The following is a 22,195-nucleotide window of genomic DNA, read 5'->3' on the forward strand; positions in this document are numbered from 1 at the left end:
AAGCTTAAATGCAATTTTGTTAGCAAGATGGATTTTTTTGAATCTTCTACACTTTGGGAAAAGATTTGATTTAGAGAAAGGACTAAATAAAGAACATTTGGAGAACAGTTAGGTATAGAATAAACTTTCAAATAGGGATTATGCAAGAGAGAGACCATAACTTTACTTTGCACCAAATTAAAAGAAAGCAAAACTTGAACCAAGAAAGTACAAAAATGAAGATTAAATTTGCCTTTATTCTTCATTTCTACCCCATATATTCTCCAATTTGTATTATGGCCAGAAGTCAATACATCCCTGGACACCTGCTCTAGTACTAGGTACATCTTTTCTCATGTTCTCCCACATCACTGAGACAAAAAAAAAAAAAAAAAAAAAAAAAAAAAAAAAAAAAAAAGTAGACATTGTCTTTGTTCCTCATTCCCATTCCAACATTTCTTTTTCTACCATCACTAAGAAGCATCCTTTTCTTTCAGGTTCACTTGATACATCCTTACAATACAATCCATTTCAACCCATGGTTGTAGTTATCTACTATGTTCCAAGCCATTTTCCCTTTTATCTCAGAGGACTCAGGTTGTAGATTACAATCTTTCTTCTCCAGTCCCTGTCTTCCCTGTCTTCATACTTGGAAACACATACATACACACACACACACACACACACACACACACACACACACACACACACACACACACACATTTTGCTCTTCACCTTTGTGCTCTATCTACCCATATGACAGGAATTGCTCTAGCAGTTTAACTAGTTCCCACATATCCTGATTTTCAATTTATATTACATAGCTTACTTGAATCTAGGTAATTTCAGAGAGTCTGGCCAAGAAAACCTAATATCTAAAGTTCTAAGCAACATGGCACCCATCTATCTTTGCAATCTTGTTTAATATTATTGTGTTTCTTGCACTGTAAAATTGGTTAGATAATTATATTCCATTTCTTATCTCCATAGTTTTACATGTCATTCCCCAAATCTATAACATAATCCATCCTCACCTCAGCTTTGTAAAACCAAACACAGCACATATACTGTCTCCTAGGTGGGTCTTTCCTAATTCTCTCAAAAATTGCTTTTTCTCTTACTTTTCTATAGTTTATTTTGCCATTACCTCAAAAGAACATAAGCTCCTTTACAGTAGAGACTATTTAGTTTTTATCCTTTTTCTTGATCACTCCCTTTTACTAGCACTGTACCTTACTAAATGTCACTTAAATATTTGTGAAATTAAATTGAATTTTGAAATGAAATTTTGGATTACATTTTTAAAGTTGGGAATAGAATGTATGTGTGAAAAGAGGTTTAAATATATGTATGTGTATATATACATATACACATAGGTTTACATAGATAGATTTGTATATAAATATGCATATGCACACACATATAAATATTTCATACCTATAAATACATGTATATATGCTTATGTGAGCATGTTCATACATATATACCTACATATATATATATATATATATATATATATATATATATATTATATACATATGGCACAATCTTGTGTTACTATATTCATGAACAAGGTATGTTTATGTATTGTTTGAAAATAAAAAATAATTTATAATTAGAGATAATTAACCTTTTTTGCTACTCTTAAAATACATGGAACAGAGGAAAAGAGGAAAGTCTCATGTGCATACTTTTTCTCAATAAATATAGACAATTAAGAAATAACTATTGGCACATAAGCATGTGTATGCAAAAGTATACAACATATGTATATCCTTTTGTCTACAAATTATTTTATATAAGCATTATATACTTAGAATCCCATTGAATAAAAACATCTTAAGTAAGTCTCAGCCATGCCTTTTTTGTAACTTATTTTTTGCTGAAAACATGAGAATATACTTGTAGTTATCTGATAGAATTCCAGGAAAGCATAGAGAAAGGAAGGCTTTAATCATAATATCCTTTATTGCAGCCTTGCTTTTACCCCCAAAACCTGACCAGTTCCTTAAATAAACATAGTCTTCCTAAAAAAGTGAACAAATATTCTCCTTAATGGGCCTCTTGTAATGTAGCATTCTATACCTGGGAGACTGCTATGTCTCAAGGGTTACATATCAAATGAGATTACTTAGCATAGTACCTTCTTTTTTCTCCTTAGTGGAAAGGGACTTGGAGGATTTGGGCTAGGAAGTCTTATACATACTTGCCAGTAATGGCTCTCATTATAGATTCTGAATAGCTGTGATCATGAGTCCTATCAGGCAAGGAATTCAGATCTTGGAGTGGTGATGATATATTGTTTGTTTTAATGGCTATTGTGCTTGTTAAGTGTATATTACTTTTGAGCTTTGAGTTTCCTCTTCTCTTATATTTTATTTAAATCAAGATTCTGAGTAGTCATAAACGTGTACCCACCCTTTTCAGGACTATACCTGTTGAATACAAATTCAAAACTTAGATTAATCTTATAGGTATGCATATGCACAAATCTATAAATTTACAGACTAAGTGTATATACTTGAAAGCTTATGTGATAAGCACTTTTAACATAATTTGCTTTGGTATTGCAGTGACACCTAAGCAATGCTTGTCTTTGTACTCTGATATTTTGAAAGATCAATTATTTAATCTCATTTGGACATTTCTCATACTAATATAATGATTAGCATGAATACTAGAATTAAGAAGATCTAGGGTTAAAGTTTGGTTTTTACCACATACTGACTGATCCTGGAAAAGTCATTTTATTCCCCAGTATTCCAGGTAACTAAATACATAAATTTCAGAGGTGTCAACTTGCTTTGGTATCTGGAATATCATCAATCAGGAATTCCATATACCACTTAAATCATATGTCCAATCTCTATTCAAGTTTATAAAGATATCATAACCTTTTTCCTCATACTTACCACACTTAAAACCTTGTTACACACCAACCATATACCAAAGAAGATCAAATATCTCCAATTGTATATCATATTTATTTTCAAATTGAATCATTAGAATCATTCTCCTATTAGAAGAGGTATAATGATAATGGTTTATATTTGTGTTACAAAGTACTTTACATCTTTATAGTAGCCCTAGAAATTTTACAATAAAATAATTTATGTTCCCATTTTAGAAAATGGGGAACTCAGCTTCAGAATAATTAAATGTTTTTCCCTAAGGGCATAAAAAGTGTAATAAATGATAGAATTGAAACTGGAATATAATCCAATATTTTCCTCATTATAACCATGCTGCATTAATTAGTGGCTAAAAGGTTTGTGGTATATATAAAATAAAAATGATACTAATTATAAATCATGTTTGATTTTATCACATTTTTTACCACATTTAAACAAACACAGTATTAAAACACTATGTTAGAGCATAAACTCCTTGGAAACAGCTGCTGGATCATTCTTATTTATATATTATCACCACCTAGCAGAGTTCCTGGCATACAGTAAATATTTAATAAATTTTTGTTGAATGGCTGATAGACAGCAATAGTATATATATCTAGAAATTGACAGTATATTTTTCTTTACACATTATATCAGAAATAATATTTCCCTTATCCCATTAATGCTATAAAGTGCACTTAACATAGAATAATCAAAGATGTTAGTATTTGTTATTTATTTCAACATTTAATAAGCATACCTATATATAATTAATGATTCAATTTAATATAATAAATTATTAGAGGTGATAAAATAAAACTGAAAATATTTATATTAATTTGATAATAATAAATGACTACAGAATAATAATTCAATTGTTTAACTATATATTCATTGCCTTTTATGTAATGTATGCATATATATGCATATATGCATTCAACTCTCTACATATACTTATTTAGTCAATTTCCACCTTTATTAATGCAGATCACAATGCCTCCACACCCATCTCAAACAAAAGAGACTTGGTTTTTGTTCTCTTGGTATTTCAGGAATATCAAAAGTTAATTATTCTCCATAGTCCCTAGCACAGCAATTTATATATAATAGCAATTTGTTTGTATATTTATTAACAACACTCCAGTTTGTTCTATTTGGTTTGGGAAGATAGGGAGGTGTTGATCACATCTACAACTGCTATGTTCCTAGAAAATTATATAAGCTGTACAAAGCTTTTTTGTTGTTTTTCATCTCAATTACAGCCTTCTACTATGTGTATCCTATTTTATGTAGGTTTGCTTACTTTCTGTCTTTTTTTCTTTGTTTCTTTTTTTTTTTCTTGAGACAATTAAGTGACTTGCCCAGGATCATACACCTAGGAAGTATTAAGTGACTGAGGCCAAATTTGAACTCAGGTGTTCCTGACTTCAAGGCTGATGCTCTATTCACTGCGCCACCTTGCTGCTCCTTGCTTACTTTCTTAGAAAAAAACAAATGAAAAATTCTCATCACAATACTGTAGGGACTTCTCTTCTAAAAAGAATTATGTAAGGCACTAACATCCACTTCATAACATAAGCTATTATATTATTTAGACAACAATTATTATTAGACAACAATTGGTACCTCATTCAAGATATAAAGTTATTTTGGAAAATATAAATTCAGCACTGACTGATTATATATGGGATGACAACTAATTTATCTAAGGGAAATTTGTTGAAGTTTTGAATTCCAGTGAAACAAAATAGATAATTATTTGTTCTTTACAGGTTAATCACAAATGGACATACAAAAAAAGAAACCCAAATTAGACAATTTTTCTATAGAAAAGAATTTGTTTTCCTTTTTAAGGTTATTTTATAATTTTAGTCCATAAGATTAGACTGAAGTAAACATACTTTTATATCATTATACCAAATAATTAAATGAACTACTTTATTTTTATATATGTTTTGATATTTTTATCAAAAAAGAAATGCCCTCACTCAAACATGAAAAATCATCTACATGTAAACTCTACTCAATTTATAAACATTTTAAACAGATACTGAAAAGGTATTTTACCAGTAAGACAGACCTATCTCATTAAAGCCACTGTAGCCAAGCTCTTGCCTGCTAAGTCCCAGATCTTCAAGATCCATGCATTTAAATCCTGGTGGGCATTGATAACCTTCTTCTGTTTCTCTGGAGCAATGTGTATCTGGGATAGCTAAATTATTCCAGGTCACATTTCTGCAAACAAATAAAAGGAAAAGTGTTAGATAATAGTAGTTAATGGCCAATGTATTTAAAATGTTAGAAGTTAAGTTTAATTATTGTTCGTTAATGACAATTGAAAATTGAGTGGAATTTGAAATAAATGATTTGAATATAGCTAATACATAATCTAATTTGTTTTTCAAATATTATCTAATTCATTCTCATAGTCTCCCTGTATGAGACTGTAAGTGATGTTATATTCTATTAGATTTTGAACTCCTTTAGGGCACTTTTTTGTTTGTGTCCCTGACACTTAGCAAAGTGTCTGGCAAATAAACGACACTTATATGTTTTTTAATTTAAATTCCTGTTTAAGAGTCTTGGAAAGTGAGACATCAGCAAGTGAAAAGAAATTTTCAAGTGGAATAGGAGTCCTATATTATTAGTAGTAGTTTTATTTTGTTTTATTAATATACATTTCCTTATGAATCATATTGAGAGAGAAAAATAATCCTATGTTATTAAATGTAGAATATATGCCATCCATATGACTGATGCTCTGATGATTCTTAATAAATTTAAGCAAACAATGGAGAATATAAATTTCTTAAAGGCAAATAACTGATATCTATCATTGTTTCCCCATGAAAGATAACATGACTTAGAAGACAATGAGCTGGACTTAGAATCATGAAGCCCTGTATTCAAATTTAGCTTCTGACAGATACAGGTTGTATGAGCAACAGCAAGTCATAACCTTTTACTGTCTCAGGCAATAAGATTCAGAAAAGTTGTTGATCTGAATTGATAATCTAATTTCATCACCTAAAACTGGAATGACCAATAAAATCACAGCTCCAGATATACAGCCTCCAACTCCCCCCTAAATCCTCAGTGTAGATTTCAATGTTTTGCATATAGGAAAAAATAAATGAGTGCTTCCATAAACTAATTTTTGTTATTCAGTTGGTTTTCAGTTGTGTCAAGCTCTTTGTATTCCTTTTGGATTTTTTTTTTTTTTTGGTGAAGATACTGCAATAGTTCACCATTTCTATTTCCAATTCATTTACAGATGAAGAAATTGAGGCAAAGTAGCAACCACACTGCTGCTAAATGTCAGGTCAGATTTGATTTCAGGGAGATGAGGCTTCTTGATTCCAGGTTCAGCACTCTATTCACTGTTCCAGTTATCTGCCCTATCATAATCAATATCACAAATCAATAATGATTTTTTCTGTATTTGTTCTTTGATTAAAGATAGAGTCATTGGATTTAGAGTCAATGGAGTTGGAGATCATTTAATCATAGGGTCAAAAACTTACAGATGGTGAATGTGAAGGGATCTCAGAGGCTGCTGAAGCTAATTTTCTTTTCCCTCAATGTTTATAGATGTCATCAAATGAAATTACAGAAGACAGGATAGTAGAAAGACAGAATAGTAGAAAGAAGTTTACAGGAGACTCAGAATGTGACAAAACTATGAATATATGATAGTCTGTTTATTTACAAGGGTCCTAGCTTCACAAACAGTTGATCACTTTAAGGCAGACTAATTGGCACCTATCTTGTAGAAGTTAGACTCTTAAGAACACATTGAGATGTCAGTGAGGAATGGAAATAGCAAATGATAACAACTGGTTAAGAGGAAGCTTCATCCTTATCACATTCTGTGTCTCCTATAAACTGTAGTTTCAGTGTTCCTAATTCTGGGAAATATGTCAACTCAAACACACAGATTTAGCTAGCTTCAGGGCAACCTTCCCCTCTTGTGATCCAGGTGGCCTCTGGGTAAACTGTTGATCACACCTGGCAAAATATTATCTTAAATACCACTTCAGTAGAGCATGTGGAGGCAAGCGTAAAGAAGCACTACTCAAGGATAAAGATTAACAGAGAGAAACAAACAAGAGACCTAACCCCTGAAGGATGGCCTAAGTCAATGAGCCGAGGGCCTCCTGGGAGTCAGAATTACTGAGTTAGGTCAGAGAGGTTTAAGAAATTTAACATATTGGAATGATACAGAACAGCTGTCTGGTCCCCACAAAGTGGGACCAGAACCATCTACAAATCAACATACAAGTAATAGTAAGAAGGCACAAAATGAAGGATACATTCAAAAAGAAAATCTTTATAACACCAAGATAACCAAGAGAACTTAGTAGACAGATCAAACTTAATTCTGGATCTCAACATTATACTTAACTCCTGCTCTCTATTACTTAAAAGGAAAGGAATGCCACAAGCTATGTAAGCAAGACTTGCCCACTTTCTCATTAAATGTCAGTAGCATAAAGATTGCAAATATTGCAATGTAAACTTTTAGAAAAATAGATAAAGAAGGAGTACTACCATATTCCTTCTATGGTGCAAATATGATATCAGATACATGATATCAAAAACAGGAAGAGCCAAAACAGAAAAAGAAAATTATAGACCAATCTCCCTAATAAATATTCATGCAAAAATTTAAAATAAAATGTTAGCAAAGAGATTACAGCAAATTTTCAGAGGATAATATACTATGACCAAGTAGGATTTATACCAGAATGCAGTGCTGGTTCAATATCAGGCAAACTATTACTATACTTGAACATGTCAATAAAAAAACCAATATAAATCATATGATAATCTCAATAGATTCAGAAAAAGCTTTTGACAAAAGATAGCACCCATTCCTATTAAAAATTCTAGAGAGCACAGGAATAAAGGGAGCTTTCCTTAAAATAATGAGCAGTTTCTATCTAAAACCTATAGCAAGCATTATTTATAATGGAGAGAAGCTGGATGCATTCCCAATAAGATCAGGGGTGAAACAAGGATGCCTATTGTCACCACTATTATGTAACATTGTACTAGAAATGTGGGCTTTAGCAATAAGGAAAGAAAAATAAATTAAAGGAATTAGAATAGACAATGAGGAATTAAAACTATCGTTCTTTGCAGATAATATGATAATATATTTAGAGAATCCTAGAAAATCATCCAAAGAACTACTGGGGGAAAAAATTCACAGCTTTAGCAAAGTTGCAGGATATAAAATAAACCCACATAAATCAGTATTTCTGTATATTACTGATAAAACTAATTAGCAAGATATAGAAAGAAAGGTTTCATTTAAATAAAAATATTTTGGGCTCTACCTGACAAGACAAATCTAAGAACTATAGGAATATAATTACAAAACACTTCTCACATGAATAAAGTCAGATGTAAACAATTGGAAAAGTATCAGTTGTTCATGGTAGACTGAACTAATGTAATAAAAATAACAATTCTCCTAAATTGGTCTATTTGTCAGTGATACCAATCAAATTGCCAAAACTTCATTTTATAGAACTAGAAAAAAAAATAACAACCTTCATCTGAAAGAATAAAAGGTCAATAATATCAAAAAAATTAATGAAAAAATACAAAGGATAATGATTTAGCAATACCAGACCTAAAACTATATTATAAAGCAGCAGTCATCAAAACCATTTGGTACTGGCTAAGAAATAGAGTGGTAGATCAGTAGAATAGATTAGATACACATGACACAATAATTAAAGCCTATAGCAATCTAGTATTTGATAAATCCCCAAACTCTAATTTCTGGATTAAGAACTCATTATTTGACAAAAATTACTGTGAATACTGGAAAATAATATTTTGGAAATTTTACATAGACTTACATCTCACACCTCACATCAAAACAAGGTCAAAATAGATACAGGAACTGGATATAAAGGATGATACCATTAACAAATCAGAAGAACAAGGGATAATTTACCTATCAGATCTTCAGAGAAGGTAAGAATGTATGACCAACAAAGGACTAGAGAACATTATGAAAGGTGAAATGGACAACTCTGATCACATTAAACTAAAAATTTTTGCACAAATCAAACTAACAGAAACAAGATTAAAAGAGAAGTATAAAGCTGGGGAAAAAATCTTTACAGACAGTATTTCTGAAAAAGGTCTCATTTCTAAAACACATAAAGAACTATTTCAAATTTATAAGAATACAAATCATTCCTCAATTGATAAATGGCCAAAAGATATGAGCAAACAATTTTCAGATGATGAAATTAAAGCCATCTATGATATGACATGAAAAAATGCTCTAAATAACTATTGATTAGAGAAATGCAAATTAAAACAACTCTGAGATACCACCTCACACCTCTCAGATTGGCTAAAATAAATGTTGGAGGGGGGTGGCAAAACTGAGACACCAATACATTGTTGAGGAAGTGATGAAATGATTCAACCATTCTGGAGAGCAATCTGGAACTATGACCAAATCCTGAACCACAGCAGTGCCATTACTAGGTCTGTATATCAAGGAAATCATAAAGGAGGGAAAAGGACCCACATGTGCAAACACACACACACACACACACACATACACACATACAATAGCTCTTTTTGTGATAACAAAGAATTGGAAAATGAGTAGATACCCCGTCAATTGGGGAATGGCTGAACAAGTTGTGGTATATGAAGGGTAATGTAATTTTATTGTTCTATTAAAAAAATGATGTAACAAGCTGATTTTAGAAAGGCCTGGAAAGATTTACATGAACTTGATGCTGAGCGAAACAAACAGAACCAGGAATACAATTTATCCAATATCAGCAAGAATGTGCAATGGTCAACTATGAAACACTTGGTTTTTCTTGGTGGTTCAGTGATTCAAAGGAATCCCAATAGACTTTGGACAGAAAATGCCATCTGCATCCAGAAAAATAACTAAGGAGATTGAATGTAAATTAATGCATGCTATGCAATGTTCATTTCTTTTTTCTGTTTTTTTTAAAAATCTCTTCCATAAATTTCCCTCTTGCTCTGATTTTTCTCTTCTAACATGATTCATAAAGCAATGTGTGTAAAAAATAAATTTTAAAAAGGGAAAAAAATTACAACTATTGAAGAGCAAATAAACTCACTTAAAGTTAAAAACAAACAGAAATCAGCAAAGATATAGGAATGAGATTATATAAGACATAAACAGAGTAAATGAGTTGTTTTAGGGAAAGGAGAGAGGAACTGAGGAAGAGAGGCCAGGAAAAGAGAAGGAAGAATTTCCCTTCAGTTTCTACTGGAGTAAGGATTAGACATATGATTGAGATTTTGTTTTCCCTACATGTTAATTTCTTCTCCATTTCACTTTCCCTTCAGAGATCCAGAAAGAACCTACAATCACAAATCATTTCTATTGCAGTTAGAAATCAGAAAACCAGATTTTCTTTTCTCCCAAGCTATTGCCAACTTCACCCCTCTAATGCCTCATTATCAATTTCCACCAATGAAGAGAGCCTTATGTAAATGACCTTTGAATGAGGGCTTACACTATGAATCTCAAATTCATAGGATCATAAATGTGGAGCTAAAAGATACTTTAGAACTCATCTACTCCAATCTCTTCAAAGAATTTGAGAGAGCTGGAGAGCAGATGGGAAGAATAACTTAATAACATCACAAAGGTGATAAGTTACAGAGTCTGCCTCCAAATCCATTGCTTTCTTTCAATATAGCACAGTGACTGCTCAGTTACATATCTGTCAGATAAAGATACTACTTGAATTACTTTCCTCCCTGGATTATGTTTGAAAATTAAACGGGGCAGGAATTGAAAGCATCATCATGATGATAACAATTAGCATTTATATAGTGTCTACTATATTCTAGTCATTCTTCCTATTACTAAGAGCTTTACAAGCATTCTCATTTGACTTGTACAAGAACCTAGGAAGAAAGTACTAGTTTATGACTGAGAAAACTGAAGCAAAACCAAGTTAAGTAAATCGTTCAAAGTGATATTCCTAGTAAGCATCTTAGGTGAGATTTGAACTCAGGTCTTTCTGACTCCAGGAAACATTGTTCTCAATGGAGGATTCATGATAAAAGTTCTTTAGTGGTACATTAAGGAGTAAATAATTGCTCAATTATATTTCAGACGTTTCCCCCTGTAAAGATAAACATCTGTATGTTTAAAACATTCTAAAATTGTTTCTATAATGATTTAAAACATTCATGATCAATCACATTAGGGTTTTTGGTGCTCTTCCAGTGGTTATAACAAACTCTGACTGCTTCTGACTCAGCACAATACGTTTTTACATTTTCTTAAACTGCCATCAAATTATTTCCTAAATGCCAGAAGGGATCAACATTCAAATGCAAACCAATTCCCTTAGGATAATCAGACATGTGTGAATATCCTCATTTGCATTCTGTATACTGTACCAGAGTAGTTCCCTCATTTCCTTCTGTTCCTCTGCAATCAGGGGTTATCAGCTATATAATCATGATCTAGACATTAGGAATGTTCATGCTCTTGTAGCACAACTGCTAGACCGTTTGAACACCCTGATTTCTGGACATGGAGATTACAAGCCATCTCCAAACCATCACAGATTTTCACAAATGATGTGCAGAAACAAGCCTTATGTTATCTCTCATTGGAGTAATTATGGTAATTTTCTGATCTTGTTTTCTACTTATGTTATCCTTCTTCTATCTAGTAGATTTTCAAACGATCTAGTTGGCAACATTAGTCATTCATTAGTTTCTGTGACAGTAAAGCTGTGTACCAAGGGATGAAAGAGAAGAATCTAAAGGCATTATTTCATTGCCAAGAAAACTTGGCAAGGTACTGAAGTGAATTGCCATTTCTTTCTTGAGCTCATTTGACAGATGAGTGGCTGAGGCAAAGAAGGCTAAGTGACTTGGCCAGGATCACATAGCTAGTAAGTATTTCAGGCAGAATTGAACCCAAAAAGATGAATCTTAATTCCAACCCAAGTACTCTATCCACTGAATCATCTACTGCCAGCAGAAAAGTAAATATCATAACAGGTTATTAATTTCCCATTGGCTATATAGATAAGATAACTTTTTAAACTTTATTTCTCTTGGCAAGAGAGTTTGCAAATTTTTCTTAACAATTTCTATCGTGTTAGTGTAAAATGTTATTTTTATTTTATTGTTATTTTAAATCAAAATGCATAAACTGAGTACAGAACCAGGTTTGAGTCAGATATTACAAAACTTTATTCAAATAAAAATCTAATATAGAAAGTTGATTTATAGTAATTATATGTTAAACATATTTCAAGTTGTGCCTTAATTAAAATGTTACTTATACTCCACAAAATTTGTGAAATAAGTTTAAAATGAAGTCTTGCAGATAATAGTCTTCCTGGATTACTACTAAAATTAAAAGTACCTCACATAAAATTTCCACAATCATCTTATAATTAGTTTTACAATTTTATGAGTTTTCATAATTATTGGTAGAGTACATTTTATATTTTTATAATTATATAATGTAAATTTTAATTTGGACCTTTTGCTTGGCAAACCTTATCACTATAGTTATCCTAAGCGCATAATTAATCTATGTAAAACAGTATAATAAGTTAATATATTCAACCATACTGAGGGATTCTCAACGCAATTTTTTTGTTACAGTGGTGACTGAAAGGGGTTTAGGGAAGAAAAAAAATGTTTTAATTCCTTAGCTTGTACTATTGTACTATCTGTACTATTTGCAGAAAAGGCATGATGTGGTTTAAAAATGGTTTTGGACTTAAGGGAAAAGTTTCAAGGAACTGAAATTACTCAGCCTGAAGAAGATATACCATTATGAAACATCTAATGACTACCTTTAAAAATAGGCAGGTTAAAGAGAGGACATTGCTATGTTCTGCTCTTATCTCCTCTTAAAGCTGAATAGAGTTTAAGCTTGGGGGGAAAGGATTTAGATATAAAGAATAGTTTTCTGACAGAGATAGGATTTAGAAATTGGAATAGAAGATGTAAAATCTCATCTTGGAGAAAAGACTTAAAAAATAGGATAGAGCATCTTTTTTCCTAGATAATCTAAAAGTGAAGTTTGAAGATATAGCCACTTTTCCATTTCTCTACATTGTTCTTCACTGCAAAAATTAATCCACCACATTCCCAGGGACTTGGCTTATGTGCAACCATAGAAAAACCTAGCATTTGAGGGAACAGTTAGTTTAGTCAACTGTAATCATTGGTGTCCTTCTTTTTCCTCTTTGATGTCCTATCTCTCCTTTTAATGCGCCTTGCTATATGTCCTTTCCTGAAGTCCTACTTTTGCAGCAACTAATTTATAGTGTGTGGACATTCTCTCTCCAAATATAATCTTGCTCTAAAATTTTCTTCTAATCACATGAAAATATATGGTTCCTGTGACATTCTTTCTAAATGAGTAAACTTGGTTACCTTTGACTCTGTGTAAGGAATCGTCATAGACATATCTTTTTTTTATTTAAATTTTATTTCTTTTATAATTTTTATTAATTTTTATAATTATAACATTTTCTTTGACAGTACATATTCCTAGGTAATTTTTTTTACAACATTATCCCTTGTACTCCCTTCTGTTCCAAATTTTTCCCCTCCTTTCCTCTACCCCCTCCCCTAGATGGCAGGCATTCCCATACATATTAAATATCTTATAGTATATCCTAGGTACAATATATATGTGCAGAACTGAATTTTGTTGTTGTTGTTGTTGTTGCAAAGAAAGGATTGTATTCGGAAGCTAAAAATAATCTGGGAAGAAAAACAAAACAAAACAAAACAGTGCTCACAGTTTATACTTATTTCCCAGTGTTCCTTTTCTGGATGTAGCTGATTCTGTCCATCATTGAGCAATTGGAATTCGATTAGCTCTTCTCTATGTTGAAGATATCCACTTCCATCAGAATATATCCTCATACAGTATCATTGTTGAAGTGTATAATCATCTCCTAGTTCTGCTCGTTTCACTCAGCATCATTTGATGTAAGTCTCTCCAAGCCTCTCTGTATTCCTCCTGTTGGTCATTTCTTACAGAACAATAATTTTCCATAACATTCATATATCATAATTTACCCAACCATTCTCCAATTGATGGACATCCATTCATTTTCTAGTTTCTAGCCACTACAAAAAGGGCTGCCACAAACATTTTGGCACATACAGGTCCCTTTCCCTTCTTTAGTATTTCCTTGGGATATAAGCCCAGTAGTAGTATGGCTGGGTCAAAGGGTATGCACATTTTGATAACTTTTTGGGCATAATTCCAGATTTCTCTCCAGAATGGTTGGATTCTTTCACAACTCCACCAACAATGCATCAGTGTCCCAGTTTTCCCACAGCCCCTCCAACATTCATCATTATTTGTTCCTGTCATCTTAGCCAATCTGACAGGTGTGTAATGACATCTCAGAGTTGTCTTAATTTGCATTTCTCTGATCAATAGTGATTTGGAACACTCTTTCATATGAGTGGAAATAGTTTCAATTTCATCATCTGAAAATTGTCTGTTCATATCCTTTGAACATTTATCAATTGGAGAATAGCTTAATTTCTTGTAAATTAAAGTCAATTCTCTGTATATTTTGGAGATGAGGCCTTTATCAGAACCTTTGACTGTAAAAATGTTTTCCCAATTTGTTACTTCCCTTCTAATCCTGTTTGCATTAGTTTTGTTTGTGCAGAAACTTTTTAATTTGGTGTAATCAAAATGTTCTATTTTGTGATCAATAATGGTCTCTAGTTCTCCCTTGGACACAAACTCCTTCCTCCTCCACAAGTCTGAGAGGTAAACCATCCCATGTTCCTCCAGTTTATTTATGATTTTGTTCTTTATGCCTAAATCTTGGACCCATTTTGATCTAATCTTAGTATGTGGTGTTAAATGTGGGTCCATGCCTAGTTTCTGCCATACTAATTTCCAGTTTTCCCAGCAGTTTTTGTCAAATAATGAATTCTTATCCCAAAATTTGGGATCTTTGGGTTTGTCAAACACTAGATTGCTATTGTTATTCACTATCTTGCCCTGTGAACCTAACCTATTCCACTGATCAATTAGTCTACTTCTTAGCCAATACCAAATGGTTTTGGTGACTGTTGCTTTATAATATAGTTCTAGATCAGGTAGAGCTAGACCACCTTAATTTAATTTTTTTTCATTACTTCCCTTGAAATTCTCGACCTTTTGTTGTTCCATATGAATCCTGTTGTTATTTTTTCTAGGTCATTAAAATAGTTTCTTGGGAGTCTGATTGGTATAGCACTGAATAAATAGATTAGTTTAGGGAGTATTGTCATCTTAATTATATTCGCTTGGCCTATCCAAGAGCACTGTATGTCTTTCCAATTATTTAAATCTGACTTTATTTTTGTGGCAAGTGTTTTGAAATTTTGCTCATATAATTCCTGACTTTCCTTTGCTAGACATATTCCCAAATATTTTATACTATCGACTGTTATTTTGAATGGAATTTCTCTTTGTATCTCTTGCTGTTGGGTTGTGTTGGTAATGTATAAAAATGCTGAGGATTTATGTGGATTTATTTTGTATCCTGCAACTTTGCTAAAATTCTGAATTATTTCTAATAGCTTTTTAGCAGAGTCTTTGGGGCTCTCTAAGTATACCATCATGTCATCACAGCCATATCTTTTGCATAACTTTTTTTTTTTTTTTTTTTTTTTTGCTTAGAATGTGCTTGCAGTTATCTGATGGACTTGCAGGAAAAGCACAAAAAAGTTGGTAGGTCATCCTTTCTTGTGCATTAATCAATGATTGCAGACTTGTGTTTACCCCAGAAACCTGGCCAGTTCCTTGATGAAACACAATTCTCCTAAAGGAATGAACAAATATTCTCCCTGGAGAGCCTTGTACCTGGGAGGTTGCTATGTCTCAAGAGTCACATATCAACTGAGAATACTTAGTGCCTTCTTTGTTCTCAGCCTAAAAACACCTCTTAGTGGAAAGTGACTTGGAGGATTTGGGCTAAGATGTCTTGTACAAACTTGCCTAGCAATGCCTCCTGCTTGAGAGATTCTGAATAGTTATGACTATCCTCCAAGACAAAGAATACAGATGTTGGTGCTTCTTTGGAGTGATGATGATTTGTGTTTGTTTGTTACAGTGGCTACTGTTTGTTAATTGTATGTTATTTTTGTGCTCTGAGTTTTCTCTTTTCTTATATCTTACTTAAGCCACGGTTCTGAGCAATAATAAACTTGTACCCACCCTTTTTAAGACTATGCCTATTGAAATTCGAATTATGAACCTAGATTAGGTTCATACATACACATTGCTATGACTTTCTCTTCACTTCCAATTCATTATCTGCATATTTGATTCCTTAGGATCTCAGCTCTGCTACTTGTTATGGGAGTTATCTTGGATAATTAACAAACATTTACTAAGAGCTTACTATGTGTCAGCATGCTAAATCCTGGGGATAAAAAGACAAAAATAAAATATCTCCTGTCCTCAAGAAGTTTACATTTTAACATATAGATATGTAAGAATAAACACAATAAATATAAAGTAATTTTAGCACTTGAGGAGATTAGGAAAAAGCTTCACATAAAAGAACCTGTCACTTGAAATTTTCTAGACCTCTAACGCCTCATGTCTAATATGATAGAATTTGTCTAGGGAACCTTTAAAGTGTAATATGAAAGGATTTTACTGGGTGACCTTTAGAATTTCTTCTGCTTCTATGATCCCTATTGCCTATTCCTTTCTTAGTGTTTTTCCTATCAACATCTAGGTTTTCCTTATCTCTCATTTAATAGCTTCCTAACTAATATCTTCACCTTGATTCTATTATATATAGCACTGGCATATTTGTTTTATAATCACATCATTAGTAAGTCTTCATATTCTTCAAAAACTGAAATTCAAATGACTTTGACATTGCACATTTTTGTTGTATCCTGCTTTTTCATCCTTTTTTCACACTTCTCTTTTGCAAGTCAATTTATAAATGAGTCAATCAGCAATATTCACCACATTTCTTCTTAAAGTTCTTCAACCTCTTAATACATTCCTTCTTAAGTCATTTCCTGTTGGAATCCTCCAAAAATGCAGCATAAATGCAAGATTCTCTATGATGCCTTTTTAAACTCTCTCTTAGAATTCTCTTGTTGCTTTACTTCTATCTCTAATAATCTTTTAATAACATAATATTTCAGACTTCTTTGGTATGAAGGGAGGAGCAAAAAATTTTATGTGAATTTTCCAGATCACAGAGATGCCCTCAACTCCTGAAATGTGGAAGGAACAAATATAGTTCAGTTTTTTTTAGAGCATATCAATTTATTGGGCAAAGACTAAAATTACAAATTTAGAGACCATATATATATATATAAATTATTTTTTTAATTCTAGAAAAAATAAATTCTCAGGACTCTGCCCTTTCTCTCATACATGTCTCTGAGAAAATAGAATGGTCCAATGCAAGTCTGAGAACCATTTGAATTTTAGATACATAGACATTGTATTGGGTACTCATTGCTACCTTGTGATGAAAGATTTGTCCTAGCATTATAGATCCTTCCCCAGAAAAAGTATAAATATCCCTATCAACACCACTAGTCACAACTAGCCATACATGTTATTTGTGTTTCACATTTCTCAAGGTATTATTAAGCCTGCCCTATATTTGATATAGGATTAGCTCAAGTGTTTGCATGAGAATTGAAGACTTATTCTTTCTTCAAATAGCTAAACATCAGCTACATTCTGATATTTCAGGAAAGACTCTAGGTGGGGAAAATAGGGAGAGGAGAGAGCTCTCTCTAGACAGAGACAAAGAGACAGAGACAGAGAGAGACAGAGACAAAGACACAGAGAGATACAGACAGAGAGAGATGGGGAGAAACAAACACAGAGAGAGACAGGCAAAGAGTCACAGAGAGACAGAGACAGAGGGACAAAGATTCAGAGAAACAAAGAGGACAGAAAGACAGAGATTAAATTAAAGAGACAAAAGACCATTCACTCCCCTTCACATTATTAGACAACATCTATGTATCTGTTATGAGTCATGTCCACAGTTTCCATGCAGTATCAAATTACTACAATAATTTTTCTGTGTCTCTGAATTTGAATTATTCTTGGAGAAATAGTAACTACATATTTTACATAGTTTACAAATGGTGCCATATTGTAGAAATAAATGGAACTAGTAATTTCCATCTGGCATTCACCTTACCTATTCACTAAAAACAAATACAGATTTCAGGGCTGTCTTCCAGGTCCTCAAAAATGGAAGTCAATTTTGAAAAATTTTATGAGAAAATTTTAAAATACTCCATTTCTCTTCATAATATGTGTGTGTGTGTTGAGGGGGAGAAGACAGAATTGCATGTTTAGTTGTTCTGTGATATTAGATCTATGAAATGTTCTATTACTTAAAACATAATTCAAATTCAGAAAGATCAATTTCATAATTGATTTTAATTTGAAGTTGTTTTCTGATCACTAAATAGAAGCAGAATGGGAGGTATCATTAGTACAGAGGAAAAAGCAACAGATTTAAGATGTGATATCAGATCCTATATGTTGAATCCTGTATTTGCCACCCACATGATCTTCAGCAGCTTCTCTAAGAATAAGTTTCTTCATCCATAATACACTTGAGCTAAACTATATGACTTCTAAATTCTCTTCCATCTCTAACTCAATAACCTCATGTTTTATGATAAGCATCTGGCATAAGAGAATCCCTTTTGCAAGGATGTAAGGTTCCCCTATTGACTCTTGATCTGCATATACAGTGCCATACTCCACCCCTCAGCAGTGGTAGTGTGGTTGTCAATAGATTAAATCCTTGTACAGGACTGCTGTTGGGAGCCACAATCTCTAAACTGATTGGCAAAGCCCACCATTGAGATCAAATATGCACAGGAATCATGCAGGAACAACATTTCATTCTATGATTCTCATTAGTAGACTATATTTTCCCATATTATTTATTTTTCTCCTATATTATTTATAATTTGCTTAATTATAGGATTAAATATTATCTTTAAAGAATCTGGTGACAAGGGGAATTTGGGCAAGTTAACTAGAAATGAATCCACATGCATATTCTATCCTAATAAAACTAATCTCTCACTGAGACAAATGATAAAGGAGAGAACACCATGGAAAGCATTGTCACTATGGGAGAGAATCCAAAGGTCTAGGAAATAATGGTATTTACTAATTTAGACTCAGAAAAGATCAGTATGTCTAGGAACCAAAAGATGTTTAAGTATATCTAGGAATTGCCCTAAATGCTTATGTACAAGGTTCCAACTCAGGGAAATAGAGGAATCAAATAATCCATAGAATTGACAAAGAAGTCATTAAGTAAACTAACAAAATTCACTGGCATTTAACCTTATATAACATTTACTTTTTCATTATTAGCTTCATGTAATATAATCAATAATTAACACTTAACCATAAAAAATTTACTCAAATATTAAATGTCAAATATAGCAACATATAAAGGTCAATAAGTCAGACACATGTCTAAAGACTATGTTGACCCAAGAAAAGTATATGATCATGATATAGTATAAAAATAAAGCCTGAAGGAGCCTGAGAGCATTGGGAGCATCACTTCCATCAGTTCCTCACTCAAACTACCCCATGACTCCTGTCTTCATTTGACACCGACCCTATTCCTCCTGCTCAGCTCCCTGGTCCCCCTGCAGAGGCTGGACCCCTGCAGACTGGTCTATGTCTTAAAGGGAAAGAAAGTCTGCGGGATAGGCAGAGAAGCCAGAGAAAACAACCCCTTAATGAGTTCAAATGTCAAGAATAATATATAGAACAATTTATATTGGGCAGCAATGTTGTTGTTGTTTGTGCATCATTCTTGAAAAGGATCATGAAATCAGAAATATAATGCCATGACTTGTAAAGGAAATTTTAAGTTACCACATCCATTCCCTCCACCAGAGTCATCTGGAGCCAGTGGCAAGATAGAGATCAAATCTATTAGAGATGGCCCTGGATGCATTAGAACACCCTATTTTTGTAAAGGTCTTTCTTAGGATTCAGTTTGATTGTTGAAAAGCCCATTAAGTGATTAAGTCTAGGTAAAAATTAGGCAAAGTAAGACCCCTTTTACCTAGTCAAAACATCAGTCTAGTTAGGGAAGACCATCAGGGTTTTTAGCCAAAAGCCTATTGGATGTTTTGTATTTTTGCAAAAATAATCTGTGCAGGACATCACTTAACCCTTTTCAATTGATAGTTACTCCTCCCTTCCTTTCTGTCTCCTTCTATCTCCCATTCCTCCTTCTTTTTTTTCCTTCTGTGAAAGACCATTAAAAGTGTTTATTTCAGTCCTTATGTGACAAATACACATTCATAATTCACCATGCATAACAGAGGTATTCATAAAATCATTATGAACCCTAAAGAGGGTCCTGGGAATACATGACAGCTATATTAAATCTTGAGCATCAGACTAACTGAAAGTAATGGTATCTATAATGTGAAGCAAGAGCAGCAAATGGCCTTTGGAAAACTGAGATTCTATATGACACCATTTGTAAAGATAGATCCAGATGCGATTGAATTTATTCTCAATTTATTATTATATTCTCACATAAAGTGAGATGGGTTCTCCTATTAGAAATAACTGTGATCTATGACCCTTTATAAGTAGATAAAGTAAATCTGTGATTTTTGACCCTCTCTATAAGTAGAAAAGTGGAAAGTACACTTAATAGGTAGCAATAAATCAATATATTTAGAAACAAAAAAAAAATTTGCTAAAGGTCTAATTGGTTCAAAATTGCTTTGTTCTGGCCTTGAATGAAATAAGTATAGAATGACAAAACTGATAAGATTAATGAAGTAGATTTTGCATTCAACTGAATTGATGTAATTTGACTGAGAATAATTTTTTCATGTTTTAAATTCATACAATTGTTTGTTATTATTCTGTTACTCAATTTCTTGAATTTTGAATTGAATAAGAAATGCTATTAAGAGGATGATACAATTGTATCATTAGTATAATTAACTTCTCTTTTAATACAGACTGAAATTTTGTTGTGAAATTATTAATTAAATTCTTGGAGGCTGTTGTCATAATGTTCAAACTTATCAAATATTTAATTAGTTATGTGTTGTTTTAAAATGAATAAAAAGAATAATAATTACTTACTTTGTAATAAAGTTAGAAAAATAGATCCCATAAAAGTCTTATTCTATAAACCTGGAACCTTCTACTTGGACAAAGTCATAAAATCTTATTGACCCAATGGAAGAAGTTGCTAAATGCTGTAAAATTCAAAAATAATAAATTGTTTTACTGAGAAACTGGGATCTTTTCCTCCATCACAAACACTTACAGATAAAGTAAGGGGGATTCAAAAGTTTACTTATAGTATGTAAGTGATTTATATGATGATTTGTGACTATGAAAATTGTGAAATTATACCAAGAAAATATATGTTGATGTTACATCTTGAGTTAATCTCAATAAACTGGCCTTAACCACTTATTTTGGACACAAGGAATTAACTATTATTCCTGGAATCCAAACTCATTAAGGGCTTGTTTTCCCTGATTTCTCTTTTTGGCACATAGGTCTAACTCTTAGTCATAAACTCAATCCCTGGACAAGGAGTGAACCTATTGATAGCTGAATCTACACTGGGGAAGTATGGCACTGTGAATTTAGTTATAGAAAGTAAGGGTCAAGGGTCTATGTTCTCCCAGAAGGGATTCTTTTATGCCAGAAGATTGTCACAAAACATCTCATAAATCAAAAAAGCTCCCTGTAATATTCTAATCATTGTATACAGGTCAAAACTAAAACAGCTTCCAGACAGGGAGCTATTTATTCTATTGCATTTTATCAATGGAGACAACATATACACGAATAAATACATTAAAAAATTGAATATCTGCAGTCTTTTTAATTTTTTTATCTGCAGTCTTAAAGAAGTTTTAAGATATTAAAGTTTCTAAATCTTTGGGGATAGCCCAAATGAGGTACTTTTTCAGGGCTGGGGAATGTACTAGCCACTGAGGAGATTAGGAAAGGTCTCATGGTAGAGGTGTGACAGAGCTGAGCTTTAAAGTTAATTAGGGAATCTAAGAGAGCAGAGGTGAGGAAGAAAGGCTAACCTATGTTAAGTCACAGAAATAGGAGATCCTATCAAAGTATATTTTAAAACTACAAATTGTAGCCCTCTCTGTCACTACTATTCAATTTTTAATCCAGATACATGAAAAGCCTAATTCTCTAACATGAAGATTGGAATAGGCTTTGTAAATGACCAGTGAACACTCTTGATATATTTATA

The 22,195-nt window shown here is 32.5% G+C and overlaps 1 protein-coding gene across 7 annotated transcripts in view; it reads right to left on the reverse strand.

The window, feature by feature from the left end:
- NALCN (sodium leak channel, non-selective) overlaps positions 1-22,195 on the reverse strand; it is a 518,736-nt gene that overhangs the window by 366,727 nt on the left and 129,814 nt on the right. For 6 of the 7 annotated variants that reach the window (XM_074299465.1, XM_074299463.1, XM_074299460.1 and 3 more), the window contains one exon: positions 4,954-5,108. In XM_074299465.1, coding sequence (XP_074155566.1) covers positions 4,954-5,108 — 155 coding nt within the window. Of the gene's footprint in view, positions 1-4,940; positions 5,109-22,195 lie in introns of those variants that run through there. The other variant, XM_074299466.1, reaches the window with a different exon arrangement.

The sequence above is a fragment of the Sminthopsis crassicaudata genome, chromosome 3 (assembly GCF_048593235.1).
Source record: "Sminthopsis crassicaudata isolate SCR6 chromosome 3, ASM4859323v1, whole genome shotgun sequence".
Lineage (NCBI taxonomy): Eukaryota > Metazoa > Chordata > Mammalia > Dasyuromorphia > Dasyuridae > Sminthopsis > Sminthopsis crassicaudata.